Genomic DNA, 18,083 nt, shown 5'->3' with positions numbered 1-18,083 from the left:
GCAGGGATTCATCATCATTTAGCATCCGCCTTCCATGCTAGCATGGTTTGGATGATTTGACTGAGGACTGGTGAAACCAGATGGCTACACCAGGCTCCAATCTGTTTAAGCAGAGTTTCTACAGCTGGATGCCCTTCCTAATGCCAACCACTCCGAGAGTGTTGTGGGTGTTTTTACGTGCCACCCGCACGAAGGCCAGTCAGGCGGTACTGGCAACGGCCACACTCAAAATGGTGTATTTTATGTGCCACCCGCACATGAGCCAGTCCAGGGGCACTGGCAACTTTCTCGCTCGAAAGTCCTTACACATGCCGCGAGCACAAGTGCCAGAAAGGTGATGCTGGGCACAGGTGCCATCCCGATTTTGCTTTCGCTTGCCCCAATAAGTCTTCGCAAGCTGAGTTTCGTGTCCAATGAAGGAGACGACGTTGGCATGGGTGCCAGTCATCAAATAATGAAAATTGATTGATTGTGAATCTTAACCCAGTGAACCATTGCAAAATTGTCAAGAGGCCAATAAAATGAAGGAAAGCTGTTCAGTCCACAATATATACAACTTCCAGTGGAATTGGACATCATCATCATCTTCGTTTAAAGTCCGCTTTCCATGCTAGCATGGGTTGGACGATTTGACTGAGTACTGGTGAAACCAGATGGCTACACCTGGCTCCAATCTGATTTGGCAGAGTTTCTACAGCTGGATGCCCTTCCTAACGCCAACCACTCAGGGAGTGTAGTGGGTGCTTTTACGTGTCACCCGCACGAAGGCCAGTCAGGCGGTACTGGCAACGGCCATCATTAAACTTAAACTTTTTGCACTCAAACACTTTTCACATTAGGATAAGCGCAATGTACTCTTCCATAGTACATACCTCATGTTGACACATATACGTCAGACTGAACACTGTTTTATCTCCAAAGTGAATATTGCAAGTGATATTTAAGCAATAAACAGTTCTTTGGCTTTTACATTTGATGACTGTTGCTTTATGTATTTTATTTTGATTTTCACTGGCGTAGCAGTAAGAACTACGGGATAAGTAACATTAGATTCGAATAAAAATATAAATGGAAGTTTTAATAACCTGATGGACAGGCAAACAGAAATTGCTACGCAATAAAGGTGCAAAAATGCTTAGGAAAGTCTCCCTTCTCTCAAAAACTGACACAAAAGGAGTTGAAACTCAGGGCTGAAATAACACAATGTGCAATAAATAACATAAGGCATTTTCTTTGTAAATCAATTTTATTTTGAAAATTAAACAATACTATTTATTTTTTTAAAGTTGGATAAGAAACATTAGGTAAGATTTTAGACGTACCCCCCCCCCCCCCCCAAAAGATTTTCATGTTTTATAAGCAATGAGTTAATCTTTTTTTATTTTCAATTGAATTTTGTTGAGAATATATTCAGAAAATGGAGCAATGGCCAGTAATGTTTTTTTGTTTTTTTTAAATTTTCACTTGTTTTGTAACTGCCTTTTCCCAGTAGTTTTTCGTGTCAGTTGGTTTATCGCACGGAAAACAGCCGTAAGAACATATTTGACCGTAAATACATGTGGTTGATTACAGTTAGTTAAAGTGGTTTAAAATTTCAGTGTGATCGGATGGACAATACTCAAGTTATAAGCGCACAAAACACTGATAGACAGAATGGGATTTATATATTAGATAAGCATTACATAGTCATTAAGATTATATAGTTCCTATCATTGTAAAACAACTTAAAAGAGTATATTGGTAATATATGGGTACAGTTAATAACAGGTCCACTGGTAAATTAGTACTGTGAGTGAAGTTTCTTTAATTGAAACAATTTACTGAACATACTTAAAAACAATAACAAATACCCTAAGATAATTAAATCTAATCATTAAAAATCATAAACAAAGGTATATCAACAGGCTGTGCTTATATTACATTACCCTAAAATCAGATTATTCCTATTAATAAATCTAATAATTTAAAAATTATAATCAAATAATATATTAACTCTAAGTGGGTGCAGACAAACTATTTCAATCAATAGGCTACACTTACAGTTCTACATACTGAGACCCACTTTGGTCATGACTGACCATGAGATTGCACCCAGAAAGCTACCCTCCAAGGCACAAGTCCAGGCAAGGTTGTTTATGGAAGACCAGCAGTCACCCATGGACACCAGTCTCCCCTCTCCATGCCCCCAGTGTTATCCAAGGGAAAGGCAAAGGCCGATACAGCTTGGCACCTGCGATGTCGCAACTCACTTCTACAGCTGAGTGAACTGGAGCAACGTGGAATAAAGTGCCTTGCTAAAGAACACAACACGCAGCCCGGTCCAGGATTCGAACTCACCACCTCACAATCGTAAACTTGACACTCTAACCACTGAGCCATGCACTTTCATTAGTGCTACATAGTACATCAAATTTTTTTTTTTTTTAAATTTTATTTTGATATTGGTAAGCCCTTTAATAGACTTTTACTGTTTTCAGTCTACATAATTACTTTTAACATAAGCACCTTTTATACCACGGATGTATTTGTCGGTAGTTGCATAGTACCAAAAGCAAGCAGATACATACAATGTATGGTGGGAGAGGGTGGACATAGAGTACAATAAAATAAAGAGAAATATAACATATAATAAAAAACAAATAAAGTGAAATAAGATGAATAAATCAAACAAGGGGGTAACATTGTTCCCAAATATGTAGGGATATTAATGTCCATTTAAAGTGGGAGAAGGGCAGAGAGTGGAGGTCCAAATTCCAGCAAGTACCGACAAATACATCCGTGGTATAAAAGGTGCTTATGTTAAAAGTAATTATGTCGACTGAAAACAGTAAAAGTCTATTAAAAGGCTAACCAATATCAAAATAAAATAGAAAATACCATTCTATATATTCCATAGTTGCAAGATGACAGCAACTAGAATTGCAATGAAAATGCAGAGGCTGGTTCCTGATGCAAAACCTGCAAAAAAAAATAAAATAAATAAAAAGAAATGAACAAGATAGGAAAGGCTAAAATTGAAATAAAATTGAGGATTTGAAGTAGTTATTAGGGGTAAAAGACTATATGGTAGAAAACCTAAGGCCTTTGTGTTCTCAGATAAGTTATGATAGAAATAACAAGCATTAATACAAGGGGTTAAGTGATGATAAAATGGGGGAAAGGCAAATTGGTATAAGAAGTAGGTAGTTGATATGGGTGGGGTGGGGGGTAACATCTTAAATTTAGAAACAGGGTAAGAGGAGGGGTTGTTTATTTGAATACCTACAAGAGCCTCGGTAATTCCTAACAAGACAAACTATAAATTAAGGAGTAAGTTGTATAACCTACATTTTACTATCAGGGGCTACTATTTGTATGCTGTGGGGTTATTTGTGCTACTATAGGGTAGTATAAGTGTTTCTAATGTTATTAATATTTATTGGAAGTAGACCTTCTTTTGTGCAGGCAAACCGTACTGTGCTCAACGATGCACCGTACAGTTATAAAATGTTTGATAAAAATATAAATCATCTTATTTACATGGATGATTTAAAGCTCTTTGCAAAAAATGACCAACACTTCAAGGGCTTACTAGTGATTGTTAAACAATTCAGTGATGACATCAGGATGCAATTTGGCCTCAATAAATGTGCAAAAGCTACCTTTATCAAAGGAAAAATGACAGAAACATATAACGTTAACCTTGACCAGCAGAATGTCATAAAAGAGTTAGTACCAGCAGAGAGCTACAAATACGTAGGGGTACTTGAAGGGGACTACATTATAGAGCTCGTTCACCCATTATACAGGTAAGACATTGTTTAATTTAAATCCTGTATATATGTGGATCCATGTTGTATCAAAACATGTGTAGTGTTTATTAAATAGCTGTTTAAACCTACTCCTTCTTGACTCTATTTATTCATTTTTATGTATATGTTTATATATGTATTTGTATATATGTATATGTATGTATACACACACACACATATATATATATATATATATATATATATATATATATATATATATATATATATATATATATACACAGCGTTCAATACATACACACTTCACGTCTGGCTGTACAACCTTTTTGCTTGTTTGTCTATTCACCGTTTCGTTTTCCTGTCTTGTTTTCCGTCCGCCACTATCCTCCACGAAAATGATTTAATTTGTATTCGTGGGAAGAACCATTTCAACGATGCGTACTGCCTTAATTCTTCGAAACACCGGTGTTTAAATGGTGGCAGCTGATGAAGGAGATGTTTCTATGTGGCTTGCTTGTTTGTTGTACCTTGTTTATCATTTTGTCCATGTTCTTTTGCCACGTCATGTACCCAGTTATGTATCTATGTGTACATGTGGATGAAGGTATATACATACATGTACATATATATGCATATACTCATATATTGTTTATATATATATATATATATATATAAATTTCCCTGAGGAGAAGTTTACATTTTTAACATCGCCAATTCCTATGGATCGCATAAATTGTAATTCTTCGAAACATATGTCGGAAATTAAAGTATGCAGTTAAAATATGCGTTTTACTCCATTCATTAAATTTATATATACTCAAGTACCCAAAATATCAAGGAGTTTCTACCTCATAAACAGGAGTTACACCACAGTCATTTTGTGATCTTTGCTACCCTGGTATCTATTAACCAATTTATTTTGTCCGTGTTATTTATTAATTAGGAGAAAATAAATACATATAATAAAATATATATATATATATATGTACATATATGTGTGTGTGTGTATATGACGGGTTTGTTACAGTTCTGTCATGGAAGGGGTGAGTAGGCAGAACTACCAGCACACGGAGCAAGACATTTAGAATGTAAAGAGCTGGACAAAAAGCCAGCAAGTTCAAATTTCTCCGGAGTCTATTTTCTACCTTTCATCTTTTCAGGGTCAATAAGTTAAGTACCAGTTGAGTGTTGGGGTCAATGTAATTGACTGATACCCACCTCCTCTGATATTGCTGGTTTTGTGCTAAGACTTCAAACCAAAATATTCTTTGTTATTTCCAAAATTAATTGAAACAAAAGCAGAGTGTTCCAGCAGAAATCACCATTGGTGGAATGGTTTTAACACCAATTTTTTCTTCTATGATTGCATTGATCAGGCCAGAGTAAGTTGGAGCAGAGTTTTGGGAAAAGCAAAGGTAAACCAATGACGATGATTATGATGATGCATAAAACATAATTTATGTTAAAAGTAATTATGCCGACTGAAAACAGTATAAGTCTATTAAAGAGCTGACCAATATCAAAATAAAATAGAAAATACCATTTCTATATATTCCATAGTTGCAAGATGACAGCAACTAGAATCGCAATGAAAAGGATGAGGCTGGTTCCTGATGCAAAACCTGGTAGATATTACTATTTTTAATAAAAAATAGTAATATCTACCAGGCTTAACCCTTTTGATACCAACTTGTTTAAAACTGCTTTTGTTTCTATGGTACAAATTTCTTGTTTTAAAGGGATCTCAAAACTTTCTTCCATCAAAATTTCTTGTAAATTTACGTTTCAAACACTAGCTTAATAATGACAAAATTATTTGACTAAATTCTTCAGTGTTTACAAAATTAATTGAAACAAAGGCAGTGTGTTTCAACAAGTATGGTAACAAAAGGGTTAAAGTGATCTAGATTAAAACTTTCCATGATAATTCTATGCTAATTTATGATCCAAACCCCAGTTAAATAATAACAATTATCTTAATTGAGACAAAGACAATGTATTCAAGGGCTATGGTGAAAGCAAAGGGTTGCCAATTTATATTGTAAACACGGCCAATAAAGAACAACAATTAATGTAATTATTATAATTATTAAAGTGGAAAGCTGGCAGAATTGTTAGCACGCTGAGTGAAATGATTAGCGGTATTTCATCTCCTGCTACATTCTGAGTTCAAATTCCACCGAGGTCAACTTTGCCTTTCATCCTTTTGGGGTCGATAAATTAAGTACCAGTGAAACACTGGGGTTGGATGTAATCAACTAGTCCTTTCTCAACAAAATTTCAGACCTTGCACTTTTAATAGAAAGGAGTATTATTATTAATAGTAGTAGTAGTAGTAGTAATACCTGAAGTAGCAGCAGTCGCATTAGCAGTAGTAGCAGCAGTAGTAGTCTTTAACTGTATTTCAACTGTTCCTAGAATGTCGTAATCGCCCTGAATGAAGTCCAATTTTAAACACTCTTTTGTTACTTTCCACATCCATAAAGTAGAACTGTTACCATTATTTGTAACTTTAAAATGGCTGTGATTAAGGCATGTTATTTCACATTGAAACCTTTTGGGTCCACATTCCCAGTGAAAGGGAATTGTTAGATTAGGAATTTCTTCAGTTCTAAGAAGTACGCTTTGTCCCAATTCCACTGGTTCTGAAATAAAGAAGTAAACCATTATTATTCACTGGCAGAATAGGATACAACTTAATCACCCATAACAGATTCATTGTCTTTAGAACCCACCACTCACTCGCATGATCTTTGGTTTTGTGCCAGGAAGAAGTAATACAGATGCCATCTTCTTAGTAACACAAAGGCAAGAGAAGTATTTAGCTAAAAGTAAGCCATTGTAGGTGGCATTTGTTGGACCTGAGAGCCTTCAACATACTCTCCTACTCTGGGATGAGGTGGTCTTTAAAGAAGCTAGAGGTACATGGCTTGTGAAAGCCAAACAAGCCATGTACAGGGGTACTATCAGTCAGGTGGGAGGTGGTCATGAGTACAGCAATGGACTTTGGGTAGATCTACATGTGCACCAGAGCTCAGTTCTCACTTCCCTCTTCTTAATCACTGTCCTCTAGGTCACAACAGAGGAATTTAATACTAGCTGCCCTTGGGAACTACTATATGCTAATGAGCTCATTTTCAGAGTGGAATCTGCAGTGGTATTTGAAAAAAGAAATTTCAGGTATGGAAGCAAAAGCTGGTGTCAAAAGGCCTTAAAGTTAACTTGGCAAAAATCAAAGTTCTAGCAAGCAGGAAAACAGACAGGACCTCACACCCATCAGATAAATGATCCTGCTCAATATGCAGGAAAGGTTATATACCTAATGCATGCTATGGACACAGAAGAGGGGAAGTGGAATGACAGGAAGGTGAACACAGAAATTAGGGTAACAAGTAACAAGATGCATAAGTGCACTGAATATTAAGGAGACACAATAAATTCCAAGTTTCTGTTACCTAGGTGACCTAATTAACAGTGGAGGAGGATGTTCTGAAAATATAGCTGCCAAAATAGGAATAGGATGGAGAAAGTTCTGGAAGTTATAATCTCTGTTAGCAATAAATTTCTCTCAGAGAGAAAATATGATGCTTGTGTACGATCAGCAATGCTACATGGTAGGGAGATATGGACCCTGAATGCAGAGGATAAGCAAAGACTAGAGAAGAATAAAGTATACTTTATCGAATGGGCAATATCAGTGTGCATAGAAAACAAAGTGCTAAATTATTGAGAGAGAGAGAGTAAACATAACAGGAAGTAGATGTAGTGTACAGATAAGAAGACTGGACTAGTTTGGTCATGTGATGCGTATGGATGAAGACAGCTGCTTCAAGAAGTACTTAAAGTGGATGGAACTTGTAGAAGAGGAAAACATGGGATGAAGAAGTAAAGGTTGATCTCAACACGTTGAGCTTCACAGAAGACATGACAAAGGACCGAGATGATTGGCAATTCACTGTGCCCACAAAGAGCTGTCCATCACAGCAAAATACAATATCCAAAATTCATTCTGTTTGTGCTTGTAACCCATTCTGCCTCTTCAAGCATTACCCACACCTCATTCCTCTAACACCCAGTTACTCCATCACTCCTCTATCTATGGCACTACACAGTGGCTGTATTCACTCGGAAACAGAACTGGCGCATATTACTCCACACCGTTTTCTTTGTGCTGCCACTTACCTCCCTCCACCAGAACAACTTCCACTCCTTATTTCCATTATCCTTCCTTCCTTTTCCCATACCATCTTCACTGATCGCATCCTTTCTATGCCTTCATTTACCTTCTTCTCTCGTCTTTGCCTTACTTCATCTTAACACCTCACATATCTGCCCTCATCCTCAGCTCCCACTCATATCCATGATCATGCTCCAGTCACTGTAGCCACCCATATGTAACCCTAAATCTCCCGATCTACCCCTCCTACACCTACATTATTCCCTTAACTTCTCTCTCTCTTACCATAGCCCTTCTCCGTACTCAAATTTTCCATCAACTGCACCTCCAGCCTTGTCCATCACTCACCACATAAAGATAGAATGGGATTAAAAACTATGAGTGAAGAAGAGTAAAAGACAGAAGACAGAATTGAAAATAAAGTGTCCAGTTTAAAAAGAAAAAAAGGGTTTTTAAATATATTTACCACTTTGTAAGATTTTACAAGATTTCTTAACTCTCCAATCTGCAAAAACACTCGAATCTGTAAAAAGATCTATTATTCCAACATAATTAGAATAATTAGTAATTAATACCTATATATAATATATACACATTATATACAACAGCAGTTAAAGTGAAGGCATCAAATATGTAGTTATTTATTCGAACATTATTTTCGACCACTATTTTCATCATTATCATCATCACATCCATTTGCATGGGTCAGACAGAATTTGTTGAGGCAGATTTTCTATGATTGAATGCCAACTGCCTTCATCTGTTTTCAAGGAAGGTAATATTTCTCCATTGTCAGATATGTTTACAGAAACATATACACACACACACACACACACAAATAACATCATATATTTGTATGTGCTACTTTTGAAGCGTGTTGTGTTGACAGACTTGTACTAAAAATTCTCACGTTTTAAATCAAAACTTATTATTATGGTGACAACAATCTATCTATCTATCTATCACATACTTTCTCTCTTTCACTGTGTTTCTCTCTGAATGACAAGTTATTCACCTCTCCTTCTAAAAATAAGTTGTAATGTATACTCATTCTTCCCCCCTTTCGCTCTTACACATGTTGTGACGGACAGACAGAGATCTGCTTCTCTTTTATAATATAACATCATATTTTCTCTGTCACTAAAACCATGCATTTAGTTTTGTCTGTAAACTGCTGAAAATGACACATTACTTTCGGTATGCATTCATGAATAAGTCAGTCAGTCACCCATGAAACATTTTGGTTGACCTGTGATCAACTAATACAAAAATATTTATTTTGTCGTTAAGACTATGTATTGTCATCATGAGCCATAATGGAAAACTGTTTTCACCAAGACAAAAAAGGCAGCTCAACAGTTTATGGGGTATTTTGTATGTTGAGAATGACAGTAGGGTGAGTGGTTGGTCTTGCAGCATGGCATGTCTATCTCACCACTACTTGCTAGTCACAAATGAATTCTGTACTTTGTTTCTGTCAATGACAAAAAAGTTGTTGATGACATCCTGTTTCACCATAGGTTTGAGTGGTCAGTGTTCCTTGATAACATTAATAATTGAGCAAATCACATTTGTATTGATTTAGTGATCTTGGCCAGAGGTCTGATTGATCAGTCATGTACAGAGGTCATTGATTGCTAACAAAATCTTGGTTGTCACAATCTAACAATCTGGTTTTGATTCTTTGGTGTTTTGGAACTACCAAATATTCCTGCAACACTTAAGTCACATTCATTGGGATCCTTCCAAAAATTTTTTGCTTAATTCTTGCCTGGGTACTTAAACTTCATTGTGAACAATCAATTGATACAATTTTTGAAAACATTCAAGAATTACATCTCAGACACTTCATAATCTTTGTTTCTGACAGTCACGTACATCACACATGAATGGACCACACATCAAAACAATGATGATGATAATGATGAGGATACAAGCACTGTTCTAGTATGACCATAAATAAATAAACATGATGAATAAATAAACATTACGTATTTATGAAAGCAAAAATGAAAAAAACAAGCAGAAAAATATATTCCTGGAGTTAATATAAATCAGTGGTTCTCAGTCATTTTTTTTTTTTTTTTTTGCTTCTGGACCCCTTTGATTACTATTTTATTCTGATTGACCCCCATTGCCACTTGAAGCTTAAAAACTAATTTTATAGATGCTTTATTCGAAACCCTTATGTTAACATATTAACCCTTTAGCATTCAGATTATTCTGTAAAATGTAATACTTATTTATTCGCATTGTTTTGAATTCATCAGAAATTATCTTGTAGCTTCTGGATTAATATAATGTGATTGCTTATTTTTTGATTGACATTGTAGGGTAGATGTGAGGGGCCTGATCTGGCTGGTTTGAACGTAAAACAGATGTTGGTTTGTGTAGGGTGAACTATGTAAAATGTTGGAGAAAAAAACTTAACCATTTCTTGCAGTGAATACATCTGAAGCAAAATATTTTTTCACAGATGCTTAAAATATTACTGTGGATTCCCGATTTTGGGAATATATTTTGCTTGCATGTGACCCCTAAAAGCCTCACATGGACCACAGCTGAGAACCACTGGTGTAAATGATAATTGAAACAATTATTTTTAGTAGAAAAATAATAAATATTAACAGAAAAATAAAATAAAATAGAAAAAAACGAAACGAAAAGAAAACTCACAAAAGCAAAACCATGCCACAAACAAACAGAACTTCACACTGTCCATGATCTGGAAAATAATTTTAGGAAAATGGAAGCTGATTAAACATAGGGTGAGTGGTATGAGGAACTAATAATATGTACTTTTCACAAGGCAGCAAACTGGCAAAATCATTGGCATGCTGGACATAATTCCTCAGTGGTACTTTGTCCATCTTTACGTTCTGGGTTAAAATTCCACTGAGGTCAACTTTTATTCTTTTGGGGATGGGGAATAAAGTACCAGTTGAGCATTGGGGGTCGATGAAGTTAACTTACACCTCTTTCCTGAAACTGCAGGCCTTGAGCTAAAATTTGTAAGCAATATCTACTTTCACAAAGAGTGAGGTGAGAGGACTTCATATAGCACGGGGGTTGAGGTGGAGGGACTTCAGATGGCCTGGTGGGACTTCATATGGCACAGGGTGTGAGGTGGGGAGGGGCTTCATACGGCCCCTGGAGATTCATACAAGATTTTGCCATTAAAGTCTATGAGCAATAAATTAGTTACACTTCTACAATAAGCGAATAATTAAGCAATTTGTTTTCTATCAAATTCATTATAATATTTAATTATGAAAATGTATTAGGATTTTTTAAGCATCGAATGGGTAGTAAGGTCCACCTAAGAAAAATAGTAGTGAAAAGGGTCAATAGGTTAATGAAAGGGTTGAGAAGTACTATGTTGTTGTTGTTGTTGTTGGCACTCCATCGCTTACGATGTCGAGGGTTCCAGTTGATCCGATTAACGGAACAGCCTGCTCGTGAAATTAACGTGCAAGTGGCTGAACACTCCACAGACACGTGTACCCTTAACGTAGTTCTTGGGGATATTCAGCGTGACACAATGTGACAAGGCTGGCCCTTTGAATTACAGACACAACAGAAACAGGAAGTAAGAGTGAGAGAAAGTTGTGGTGGAAGAGTACAGCAGGGTTCGCCACCATCCCCTGCCGGAGCCTCATGGAGCTTTAGATGTTTTCGCTCAATAAACACTCACAGCATCCGGTCTGGGAATCGAAACCGCGATCCTATGACCACGAGTCCGCTGCCCTAACCACTGGGCCATTGCGCCTCCACTGAGAAGCACTAACGCAGATGATAAATGAAACAATTATTTTCAGTAGAAAATAAGAAATATTATCAAAGAAAATAATTAAAACAGAAATAAAACAAAAATGAAACTGAGAAAAAAATAATGGAAACAAATAGAAGAAAGTTAGAATATCCATGATGTGGAAAATAATTTTCAATAAAGGAAACCTGACCACCAGAGAATGCCAGTAAGTATTTTGTCCACAATGTTTAGACCCAATTTTCTGATATCACTTCCTCTTTCCATCCCTCTCATCCTCATCATCTAACATCTGTTTTCCATGCTGGTATAGGAAAGTGGGTTATACATCATTAGATGTATACCTGACTTTCCTATATAAAATTAGAAATTAACGGAACGCTGAACTCCAGACTATCAACACAACAATTATTTATTTAAGGTGGTTAATATATACATCTTTAGTTCTTGTTTGTTGTTACTGCTTGTGTGTGTGTGAGCATGGTTGTTGGGACGTTGGTATGTAGATGTGAGCGAGCTGTCTAGCGTAAGTTCGAAAGATGGAGAGAGACAGCTAAACATGTCCATGCTCAATCGCTGGCCAGCAAGAAAGAGGCAGAATGAAGCGGGAAAGCTTGGTTGTTGAATTGCACGCATGCGTGAGACTACGCATGCGCACAGCGTTACTACACTGGCATAAATTCCATGGTTTCACAGAAATTAACAAGGTCTGTGACTGCACCAAGTTCCATCGTCTGTTTCGGAAGGGTTTTTATAGTCGGTTGCCCTTCCCAATGCCAACCACTCCGAGAGTGCAGCAGGTGCTTTTTACATGGGACCATCACCAATGCTTTTTATGTGGCACCATTACTAGTGCTTTTTATGTGGCACCATCACCAGTGCTTTTTCCGTGGCACCTGCACCAGTGCTTTGTACATGGCACCATCACCAGTGCTTTTTGCGTGGCACCATTACTAGTGCTTTTTAAGTGCTACAGGGATCTTTCTGATTTGGCGGGCGCCACTTGTTTTCTTACTGAAACACTTTCAAACTTGGGACACTGATAGAATGTGTCATATAAAACATTTTTACTCTTAGTGTTATTGAGAAAAGTTTATATTTTTAAAGTTATTTCGTGTTAAAATTGTCGTATTTCGGTAATTTCAACTAATCACTGACGTCTATTGAGGTGAAAACAATTACTGCTGTGAATCGTCAACAAAACGTTGTGTGGTGTAATGGGATCTTTTCCCTTGAATAAAATTAGTGCCGTTGTTTGTCAACAACAATAACTATCGGCGGTACTGTTATTTATGACATTGTTCGTGCGTTTGTATTGGTTTTAGCTTTACGGTTCGGGTTTTAGAGTTAGGGCTAAGGTTATGAGTATTGGCAAAAATATTCATAACCCTAACCCTAAAACCAGTACGAACGCACGAACGATGTCATAAATAACGGCACTAATTTTATTCAAGGGAAAAGATCTCATTACACCGCTATTATGTGTTGTTTACATTCCGCCAAATCAGAAAGATCCCTTCTTTCTTTCACTTTCCTCTTATACTTTACACAAACCACTCCATTTCACCACTTACAACTGCGCGCTCTTTTTATCCTCCCACTGCTGTATCCTCTCTATTTCCGCCTCTAGTCTACACGCCTTCAAGTAGAAAGATCTGGTCTCCATAGATACAAAAAGTCTAGTGTGGAAAATTTTGTATCTTACATTAGTAGTTACATAGTGTAATGATCTAAAGAACAATTAGTTAAGATATCTGACTATCCGAGCCGTCAACAAGTCGAAGATATTCCTGGAATATATACACAACAGGAGTATGCATATATAAGGTAAGGAAAAAAAAATGATGGGAATCTGATCAAAGTTCTTCATGTCAATAATCGTAATTTTTGTTAGTTTTTGTATCTAATTAATTACCTGTCTCATTCTCCCACTTTTTCATGATTATCCTGAATAATTTCTTTTTTGTGTATCCGAAAAAATACCCGATTTATATGTCTTTCAAGTGATTGTTTTCTTTATTTTTTAGTTTGTCCCAAATTACCCTTAAATCATCCCATATTGTTTGTTCGAATGGTGTCCTATTTTTGCTTGTTCTTAATTAATCACTAATCATTTTTTTTTTTTCGGTTAATGTTTACAATATTACACAGAAAAGAAAAAAGTGCAACGGGTGTAAAAAAAATGTGTATGAAACGAATATGAAACTATTTTCATTTTGTTTTCGCTTCCGGGTAATATTGTAAGCATTAGCCAACAGATGTATTAGTTTAATGCTCGGGAAGTAAGGAGTCTTTAACGTTTCGAGCCTACGCCTTTCCACAGAAAGGAACACAGAAAAAAAAAGGAGAGGAAATAAAGAATGTGTAGTGGCTAACGATCTATCATATAGAGGCATTTTTTATAACTGTTTCAACGTCTCCATACCTTATGTATTAACTCTAATACAAAACCTCGAAGCAGTAACTATTATTGGCTCGATCAGTGTTGTACTGCGCCTAGTTAAAGTTCTCTATAAATAGGTAAAAACAGACTTTTCCTTTTTACGATTACGTTACGAATAAATAACTTGAGAAAATGACCACCTCTGATTTGTTAAGTTCGTGAAAAAAGCCTACTGCTTGATAAAACAACCAGTCTTGAACTATCTCAATAGACAGCAGTTAATAAAAGCTAATGCGTAATTTTATAACTTTTTGCGACCCACTAGGATTCCGTTCGTGACCCATCAGTGGGTCGCGACTCATAGTTTGGGAACCACTGATATATATATATATTAATGTCTCTGTGTGTGTAGTCAATCCTACATAAGAGTCCTTCCTCTCCGACTTAATGGATAATTTTCAATATTTAGATAGATAGAGAGACAAAGTAATAACGAGTGAATGATAATAACGACGAAGGGTTAAAAAAGCGTAAAAATAATTGAAAATGAAATAAAATTGAAGCCAAAACATTATGAATTATTGAAAGTGGGTAAAAATAAACACTACGTAGTGTATCAGTACTACGCTAGGGTATCTGTAGAAAGTTGAATGTGATTTCGGAATATAACGAGGAAAAATTCGAATCTTGGGAATTTTCCGAAAGTCTTCTCCCCACCTCAAGAATTTCGCCGCAAATTACTTTGTAATCGTAATGTATGCCGTTTCAAAGGTATTTATATAAAATTACATTGAAAAAACCCCATTTTCTTAAAAGTTATAAGGGAAAAACTCGGATCTTGTGAATTTTCCGAAGTCCTCTCCCCACCCTCCCCGTTGCTTTGCGCGCATTTTTTTTTTCATATCCGTTTCCTACACATTGTTTCACACCCAGTGCAGTATTTTTTTGGGGGGATTTTCATTTCCGGGTCAAGATGTAAACATTAACCCATCTGTTTGTTGTCTACACCACCTGTCTTCGTCTTTTTTTTTTGTGAATTCTCCACCTATATAAATATATATATATATATATATATATGAAAGAAGGTTTGAAAATGCACTTATTTTTAAAAAATATTTATTTACTTAACCGGTTTCACTTTTTTAGAAAAAGATTATCAAAAGTCTTTGAGAATAATAAAAAATGTTAAAAAACAGTCTGAGTATTAAAATGCATATATACATTCTTTGATGATAAAATATATTTAAAGTATAAAGCTTTGTATGAACTTTGTAGTGTTACATACTGATTGTCATATTAAGGTGAAATTGTTAAAAACAGTGTTAAAAACAGTGTATGAAAATACACATATGGAAAAATACATATACATATACATATTCTCATACATATTCTTTGACAATCGAATAAAATTGAGAAGGAACTGACCTGGCCTTTTTCTCTTGTGTATATTGAAGGAATGTTTTACTGTCTTAAGAGACAGTATGACTGGCTAGCTGGGGTGGGAGGGCAGAAGAGTTAAAGAAGATTTTTTTATTTTTGGTTGGTCTGTGATAGTCTGTCATGGTTCACTGGTTTTTGGGACTGGTTCTGTGCACATCTCTATGTGTGTGTATATATGTGTGTTTGTGTCCGTGTGTGTGGGTATGTGTGTGTGTGTGCCGTTTTTATTGGTCCCAGAGTTTATTGTGGAATGTGTATATGAGTGTGTGTTTGAGTGTTTTTTGTGTCGGTGGGGATGTTAGGTGTGTGTACGTGAGACTGTGCGTATATCTCTTTGTCTGAGTGTGTATGTGTTGTTTTGATCGTCTTTGTGGTGTGTGTGTGTGTGAGAGCAACCGTATGTATGTGTGAGGGTGTGTACGTATGTGTGCGTATGTGTGTGTATGTATGTGTGTGTGCGTGGGAGTGTTTTGTGTGAGTGTGGGAGTGTGTGAGTGTGGGAGTGTGTGAGTGTGGGAGTGTGTGTGTGTCTCTCTGTCTGAGTGGGTGTGTTGTCTTAAATACCTTGTGGTATGTGTGTGTGTGTGTGTAAGCAAACGTATGTGTGTGATAGTTCATATGTATGTGTATGCCTATGTCTGTATGTGTGCGTGTGTGGCATGTGTATATGAGTATGTGTGTGTTTTTTTATCTATGGTAGGATGGTGTGTGTATGTGTGTGCACGTTTGTGTGAGTGTGTATGTGTGTGATTAATATTTGTTAGGGTGTTGTGTGTGCGCATGTGTGTGTATGTGTATATGTGTTTGTTCGTGTGTGTGCGTGAGTGCGTTCGTGAGTGCGTGTGTATGTGTGTTTGTGTGTGTTTTTGTGTCGGTGGGGATGGTAGGTGTGTGTACGTGAGACTGTGCGTATATCTATTTTTCTGAGTATGTATGTGTTGTTTTAATCGTCCTTGTGATGTGTGTGTGTGAGAGAGAGCGCAACCGTATGTATGTGTGAGGGTGTGTACATGTGTGTGCGTCTGTGTGTGTATGTATGTGTGCATCTGTGTGTGTGCGTGGGAGTGTTTTGTGTGAATGTGGGAGTGTGTGTATACGTGAGTGTGTGTGTGTCTCTCTCTGTGTCTGAGTGAGTGTGTTGTTTTAAATACCCATTGTGGTGTGTGTGTGTGTGTGTGTGTGTGTGTGTGTGTGTGTGTAAGCAACCGTATGTGTGTGTGATGGTTCATATGTATGTGTATGTCTGTATGTGTACGTATGTTTATTTGTGTTGTGTGTTGGTGGGGGTGTTATATGTGTGTACGTGAGTTTGTGTGTGTCTCTAAGTATGTTTGTGTTTGAGTTGTCATTGTGGTGCGTGTGTGTGTGAGGGAGCAACTGTATGTGTGTGCATGAGGGTGTATGTGTGTGTACATATGTATGCAAATATGCGTGTGTGAATATGATTTGTGGTTGCCGGAGTGGTGTGTAGGTGTGTGCATGTACCTGTTTACATATGTGTGTATGGGTGTTGGTTGTGGTTGCTACAATTGTATTGTAAGTATATATATATGTGGTTGCTACAATTGTATTGTAAGTATATATATATATGCGTTTTGGCGGGCTAATTCCAGGAATATATCCGCAGAAACTATTTACTGCGTCGAATATATTCAGAATGAGAACATGAGTAATGGGTAAATATTATTATAAGATCTGGTAATTAGTCATCATCATCATCATCGTTTAACGTCCGCTTTCCATGCTAGCATGGGTTGGACGATTTGACTGAGGACTGGTGAAACCGGATGGCAACACCAGGCTCCAGTCTGATTTGGCAGAGTTTCTACAGCTGGATGCCCTTCCTAACGCCAACCACTCAGAGAGTGTAGTGGGTGCTTTTACGTGTCACCCGCACGAAAACGGCCACGCTCGAAATGGTGTCTTTTATGTGCCACCCGCACCAGCCAGTCCAGGGGCACTGGCAACGATCTTACTTGGCTTGCCGGGTCTTCTCACGCACAGCACATTTCCAAAGGTCTCGGTCAGTAGTCATCGCCTCGGTGAGGCCCAATGTACGAAGGTCTTGCCTCACCACCTCAGCCCATGTCTTCCTGGGCCTACCTCTTCCACGGGTTCCCTCAACTGTTAGGGTGTGGCACTTTTTCACGCAGCTATCCTCCTCCATTCTCACCACATGTCCATACCAGCGCAATCGTCTCTCTTGCACGCCACAACTGATGCTTCTAATGTTCAGCTTTTCTCTCAAGATACTTACACTCTGACGGGTATTCACATTGACATTACACATCCAACGGAGCATACTGGCTTCATTCCTTGCGAGCTTACGTATGTCCTCAGCAGTTACAGCCCATGTTTCACTGCCATGTAGCATGGTTGTTCGTACGCATGCGTCATACAGTCTGCCTTTTACTCTGAGTGAGAGTCCCTTTGTCGCCAGCAGGGGTAAGAGCTCTCTAAACTTTGCCCAGGCTATTCTTATTCTAGCAGCTACACTTTCAGCGCACCCACCCCCACTACTAACTTGGTCGCCCAGATAGCGGAAGCTATCGACTACCTCTAGTT

General features: G+C 37.3%; 1 protein-coding gene and 1 long non-coding RNA gene across 2 annotated transcripts in view; one reads left to right on the top strand and one right to left on the bottom strand.

Annotated features, from left to right (window-relative positions):
• Positions 1 to 1,227: 1,227 nt before the first annotated feature.
• LOC149131299 (uncharacterized) overlaps positions 1,228 to 18,083 on the bottom strand; it is a 20,818-nt gene continuing 3,962 nt past the window's right edge. The window contains exons 2-5 of the mRNA XM_089340685.1: positions 10,603 to 10,651; positions 8,393 to 8,461; positions 6,095 to 6,394; positions 1,228 to 2,958 (exon numbers count right to left, since the gene is read on the bottom strand). Coding sequence (XP_089196811.1) covers positions 2,882 to 2,958; positions 6,095 to 6,394; positions 8,393 to 8,461; positions 10,603 to 10,651 — 495 coding nt within the window. The 3' untranslated portion in view covers positions 1,228 to 2,881. The remainder of the gene's footprint in view (positions 2,959 to 6,094; positions 6,395 to 8,392; positions 8,462 to 10,602; positions 10,652 to 18,083) is intronic.
• The window catches only part of LOC149131298 (uncharacterized), a 21,293-nt gene continuing 16,591 nt past the window's right edge, over positions 13,382 to 18,083 (top strand). The window contains exon 1 of the long non-coding RNA XR_016238117.1: positions 13,382 to 13,522. This is a non-coding gene — a long non-coding RNA (uncharacterized LOC149131298). The remainder of the gene's footprint in view (positions 13,523 to 18,083) is intronic.

Source organism: Octopus bimaculoides, chromosome 23 (genome assembly GCF_046866305.1).
Source record: "Octopus bimaculoides isolate indiv1 chromosome 23, ASM4686630v1, whole genome shotgun sequence".
In the NCBI taxonomy this organism is placed as follows: domain Eukaryota; kingdom Metazoa; phylum Mollusca; class Cephalopoda; order Octopoda; family Octopodidae; genus Octopus; species Octopus bimaculoides.
This window is presented reverse-complemented; position numbering and strand designations above follow the sequence as displayed.